General features: G+C 45.5%; 1 protein-coding gene across 1 annotated transcript in view; it reads right to left on the bottom strand.

Annotated features, from left to right (window-relative positions):
- Positions 1–2,109: 2,109 nt before the first annotated feature.
- LOC119444761 (parafibromin-like) overlaps positions 2,110–6,000 on the bottom strand; it is a 74,723-nt gene continuing 70,832 nt past the window's right edge. The window contains exon 15 of the mRNA XM_049662690.1: positions 2,110–5,134. Within this exon, the coding sequence (XP_049518647.1) occupies positions 5,086–5,134 (49 nt within the window). The 3' untranslated portion in view covers positions 2,110–5,085. The remainder of the gene's footprint in view (positions 5,135–6,000) is intronic.

Genomic DNA, 6,000 nt, shown 5'->3' with positions numbered 1-6,000 from the left:
TTTTCGCTAGCTTTCCCAAAACACAGCTCCCCACTTTTCAGTGAACGCTGGGTACGCGTGCATTTGATTAAGGAACGCGTACTAGGCCCCGTTAACGGTCTCATATACGCTGAGCCGTGCTCCCTCAAGGGCTGCAGAAGATAGCGTCAACCTTTCCCTTTCCTCAAGAACCACTTACTACTACGCACGGCGGGCGAAACGAGGGCTCAAATCGCCACAGCGTCAGAAACAGCTCTGAATCGCCGCCAATAAGCTTATAGGTGTTCGTACTGCGATCAGAGACGTCTTGTGCGTGCCTCTTTAATTGAGAAACGCGAACTACGTACTGTGACAGTGGCCCCGTTCCATTCTTGGTATGCTTCACCGCATAACACGGCTGCGTGGCGGCGAAGCTGATTAGTTAAGTGCGAATTATTAAACGAAGGCCAATTTTGAATCGAATAACGCAAGTATGGGCCCATAGAAATGCATTGGCGCCGGCCGTCCTCCTCCGTTCCAACGGCGGCGACTAGAAACGTGGTACGCGCGAGCGGCGCAGCGCGGCGCCAGCGGTCGAGCGCTGTACGGGGGCGCAAATAGAAATACGCGGCCGGGGACCTTCGGTCAGAATCGAATTAACGGAAGTCTACTGTATCCGGTACATATTCTTTGCCATACCAGAGTCTTATTAAACGCCTCGCTATATGTGAGCTTACTGCTTTACTCTCCGCTATATCCGACGCATGTGCTTGCATGCCGCATTGACTCTGCCTATGCCGGTATCCAGCTGCATGTTCCAGCGAACTAGTCATACGGGCACGTTGGGGATGCAACACAGGTTGTGTTGCCGACTATTTAATACTACGTCTACACCGACCCAGCCACCGTTTGCTGCCGCACGTAACCATTGTGGAAATCCCATGAAGAGTTTCGCTGTAAAAGAAAAAAAAATTATAATTTGTGCAGGAACCATCAATGAAAATGCATAGCCAAAAGCTTCTAGCAAGCTATTCACTTTAATAAAGGAATGATGCGCTTGACAGCGTATATTTGTTGGTGAGGAAATTTAGGTACTAAAAGCTTACTTCATTGCGTAATTCCACGGAGAACTGAGCCGTTAACCAGCACATCTACAGTGTTATGGCTACAACAGACAAGCCAATTCATCATGTTTGTTGAGCTGTGCGAGCACCAATGTGGAAGTCGACTGCCATGCTTCTCTCCTGCCATGGAGCCCTCCACAGCCACCAGTCGCTACAAAGGTGAGAGTGGCAGGAGTACAGGAAGACTGTACCACAGCATCTAAACAATGCCTCAAAGCTCTCTCGTGACAGCGTCCCAAAGAGGTAGTTGTCATTTGGCGACGAACACGCCCTGCAACTCAGTTGCATGAGAGCATGCGCCCTTTGCATTGGTGCCTTTGTATCGGTGGTGAGTGGAACCACCGAGCACCAACAAGGAAAATGGGCGAAAGAAGCAAAGAAGGCTATTCGCTTTAAAAGAATGGAAGTGGAGATTGCAGGGGAACGAACTGTAAAAGAATAGGAGTTGGCCTTTTGCTTCAATGTGCGAGCAGTCAGGAGAGGAATGCCGCTCACTGGAGAAAGCAACGATAGAAAGCATCTACTGCAAAGCATCTACTGCGGGGAGAGTGGATCGGCTTCTCACACTACTGCATTTAACATTTCATTTGCTTCTATCTCAGTGCTTGTTGAATCCATTTAGAAGAAACCTATTACGATAAAACGCTCCGCGGATGGCGCTATACAGCTACTAGTGTATAAAATATTGCCAATGGGTCCTGATGAGGCACCCTGTAAGCTGATGACGATGATTGAAAAGTAGGGATAGGGAAGCTGTCTTAAACAAAGGAGGGAGGAATTTCCATCAAAGTACAAGTGCTCGCATCACAGTCGTATAACATACAATACCGACATAAGATAAGCACTTAAGCATAAGCACTTCCCAGCTTAGTCAAGCTGGGAAGTGCTTTATGCGAGGTAACATGCCAAGCAGGGTGCACTGTATTAAATCCGTAGAAGATTGGCATGAGGACACTTAGCACTTCTGAGACACACCTACTTGCTCAGGTGCAGGAGGGTTTTTCTAATAATCACAGTTCTACAATAGCAGTATTGCAGCACCACTTTGTGTGCTGACCTTTATTATTTCGCTGTTTCCAGTATTAACATGCATCTAATGGCTCTGCCGAATATTTACCCCCTCCCCCCCCCCCCATAGCTAAACTAAACAATATGAAACAGCCTGGCAACTGCAGTTGCTTACTGGCAAGCAATGCTGAGAAGCTGTGGCCTGGACAAGTGGGCAGCACAGCCTGCAACACCAGTGCGAAGGACGCAAGGGGAAGGGCAGCATGGGAGTTAATGGGTTAACATAAAGCCACAACTAATGAACTCTCAAACAGAACTGAGGCAACCTTTTACAGCAGACAGGCTGCAGGCATCAGGATTTCTAGTGGTATAACTATGTACAAAATTCGACCTTCGCAACAGACATGCTAACAGGCACGGAGCTGCCCTTACAGGAAAGATAACACAAGTAAAAAGACAGTGGCTATGCACATAGTCACCTTGCGCACACTACAAAACTGCATGGGGCCTCATGGTGATTTTACACTCATATATAGGATGCCAAACTGAGGAGATGCACCAGCAAACAGGAAACTAACATTCTAAAATTCCAATTATAATGTGCACAAGAAAATGCACAATATCAACAGCATCACATGTTCTATATTTTGCAAAGGACATTGGCCCTGAGCGTACATTATTTCCTTGCTGTCCCAATAGGACTCCACTGTTAGTATGTGTGCCCTATATGTACATACAAGAGTGTGCCATTTTTTAAGATGGCTGTACGAGACCAAATATGGCGATGTCTTTACAACACAGGCCCAGCAATAACAAGCAAATAAAACATCTTACCATTCTCACCAAGTTGTGCACAATTCAAATGAAAATTCTCACACTTGGATATCAATTCAAGAATGAATATGATGCAGCAGAACACCAGAAGCAGTTACCACGATTCACGATTAAGGCATGCTCCAGTTTTTCCTGACAGCATCAAGCCATCAGTTTCCAATATTGATAATACACAAGTGCTAAGAACCATATTCTTGACAAATACACACATTAGCCTCTATGTAGCTAACAGCTTCATTCAATGTGGATCTACACAAAACTGGAGCAGTGTCTACTTGGATCTGCAATGCAAAACTGTGAGAATTTGCTGTATGTCCCTGAGGTTCCGCTGCATCAACCTGGCACGAGTTAAATGATGAACAAATTACAGTGTGTCAACATGCAGCTACTCTTCAGTGACCACGGGTATGCTCTCTGAAATGAACTTATTTACACAGCAGTGATAAACACTCGTTTTCCTTTCTCACACACACACACAGCAATGACTACCACATGTCTTTTAGACAGGACGTTACACAAGAGTGACACAGCATGCATTTTTCTATATTGTGTAATATAATACACTATAAGAACAAGACAAGCCCACTGCTAAAAAAAATGCACAGAGCTCTAATAGAGAGAAAATTAAAAAAAGTTATGCGTAACAAGTATCAAAAAGTGCTAAAAAAATGCACAGAGCTCTAATAGAGAGAAAATTTTAAAAAAAAGTTATGCGTAACAAGTATCAGAAAGTTGTGGGGAGAAATGTGCCCAAAGCCAAAATCAGCCTTTTTTTTTTTTTTCAAAGCTCTACTATTCAAGTCACTCCTACACGTATGATACTTCACAACACAGGAGGAAAGAAAGGGGGGGGGGGGGGAGGAGAGAGAGACAGACAGAAAAAGAACGCCTTGAAGACGACTACTGCTGAAAATACCACAGAGTAAAAATGTATTTTAAATCAGTGCAATTTTATGACTGTCGGATGATTTCCTACAATGTAAATGGACAAAAATATTGTGGAAGAGGGTAGAATATGGCAGGAGTCAACAGTTAGAAAGAGAAAAAAGAAAGAAAAAGGGGCATAAGAGTTTTAGCCTAACTTTTATTTCATTTGTGCAGGTAGAAGACCGACTTTGCAACTAACAAAATGTCATTAAATCATCTCATCAAAACAAACATCAATGTTGCCACAACAACATAGTTCAGTGAGGAAGCCCAAGTTGCACAGCAACTTGTCATAACACAGTTCACCACTTGGAGGCAAAAGCAGAAATTCATTATTCAGTTCTCAAGCTTCGTCGGTGAAAAATGGTCGGGGGGACATTCTACCTTGCTCCTCTAGCATTGCTGCCCCCCCCCCCCCGTACACGCGTGCATGTAGCAAAACGAAAGTAGTTCCTCAGTGGCACACTTTCTTTTGTACTAGAGGAACAGCAAACACAAGACATAAGCTCAAGAGTATGCAGTACACCACCTGAATAAAGGTTACACCTCTCGTCCACCACAGGCTCGCTACAACTCGCTTGTGATTCACCAGACAGGGGGAAAAAATAACAGAACACCCCACCCCTTTCACCACACACTGGTACTGCGCCCCCGAAGGTGGCCTCAACATATTTCAACAAGAGCAGGCCTTCAAATAGCAAGCAAAACAAAAGTGGCCCACTGCAAATCCTCGCAAACCACCTGAACGACCAAGGTCCAGCAGAAGCTATGCCACTGCACTGCTTGACGTACAGAGACGGGTAGCAAAAGAACAATCCACAGCGGTTTCAGTCTGGATGTAAACAAAAAAATAAAAATAAAAAACAACACACGTACATGTCTTGATGCCAAAGAACGCTCGAGCACATAGGAAGGCATGAAAGGGGTCAGGAAGATGCCAAATAACGAGCATATAGCTGTAAACAAAAAAAAAAGAAAATAAAAAAACACGCACACCGTCTTGACGCCAATGAATGAGCACATAGGAAGGCATGAAAGGGGTCACGAAGATATGACTAAGAGGTCACGCAGTGGTCAAAGATGCCCCATCCTGGTGCACAGTGCTTGGTTGTCTTCGGAAGGGCCACCTCAGGTGTTCTTGAACACTGCATCCATTTTAGAGGCTGTAAAGGTGCCATATGCTCCAGTGTAGATGGTGGTGTTGGTTGTGGTGGTGGTGGCTTGTGAAAGCTTGCTACGCATTTCTTGCGGCATCATGTGTCCACGTACGTTGAAACTCGACTCTGCGAGAGAGAAAAAAAAAAGAATGGTTTCAAGAGCTTGTGCCAAGGTCAGACAAGCTGAGCCTCTGCATCGTTCACAACATGACTGTTACAGTACAGAAAAAGACAAAACTATACTGCCAGCAGGAACTTCTGCAGCAATAGAGAATATAGTTTTATAGCAGAAATTTATACTTTTACCAGGGTTCGTACACAATATTTGGCTGGAAATTCAAGGACATTTCAAGGATTTCAAGGATGCAAAAAGGCAGAATTCAAGGAGTGTTAGCGTAATTTTATTTCCTCACATGACTTAGGAAAGGAGCCCTATTTTCGCATTAATTTCTCTTTCAAGAGCTGTTATCTCCGCTTCTTTTTCTTTGGCTGTTCAACGGAAACTTCGTCGCCTTTCGCCTTTCTGGTGGCTCTTCAAGGCAGATTCCCCCATCGTTGCAATGTCGACCGTCTTCTGACATTATGCGCACATTGCTCGATAAGGATCGCTTGGTTCCGGTCTCACCCAGTGACGATAGTTCGTATGTTGCAGCCACGCAGGCTGAAACTTGCACTTCCCGCCTGGCATCTTGTCAAAGTAAACACACAACGCAAACGCGAACTTCACTGAAATGGCGCGCACGAAGCCGACAAACGGCCCGACTATAGTACCTAAAAGCCACATACTAGTGTGCCGAGAGCGGGTGTCGCGGTAGCACCGAGTGTGATGCCTGCCGCCGCCGGCCGCTTGGTGCGCTGCACTTCGAGACTGTGCCGGACCATGCTGAGACATGGGCGGACTTCAGGCAAGACACGACGCGAGTCTCCCCATTTGCCCGGCGATCTGCCTCTTATGTTCTTGTCCCAATCCGCAATACGTTCGGGGTCTGCGG

Source organism: Dermacentor silvarum, chromosome 1 (assembly GCF_013339745.2).
Source record: "Dermacentor silvarum isolate Dsil-2018 chromosome 1, BIME_Dsil_1.4, whole genome shotgun sequence".
In the NCBI taxonomy this organism is placed as follows: domain Eukaryota; kingdom Metazoa; phylum Arthropoda; class Arachnida; order Ixodida; family Ixodidae; genus Dermacentor; species Dermacentor silvarum.
The sequence above is the reverse complement of the archived record's forward strand: the minus strand, read 5'-3'. Positions and strand labels throughout refer to the sequence as shown.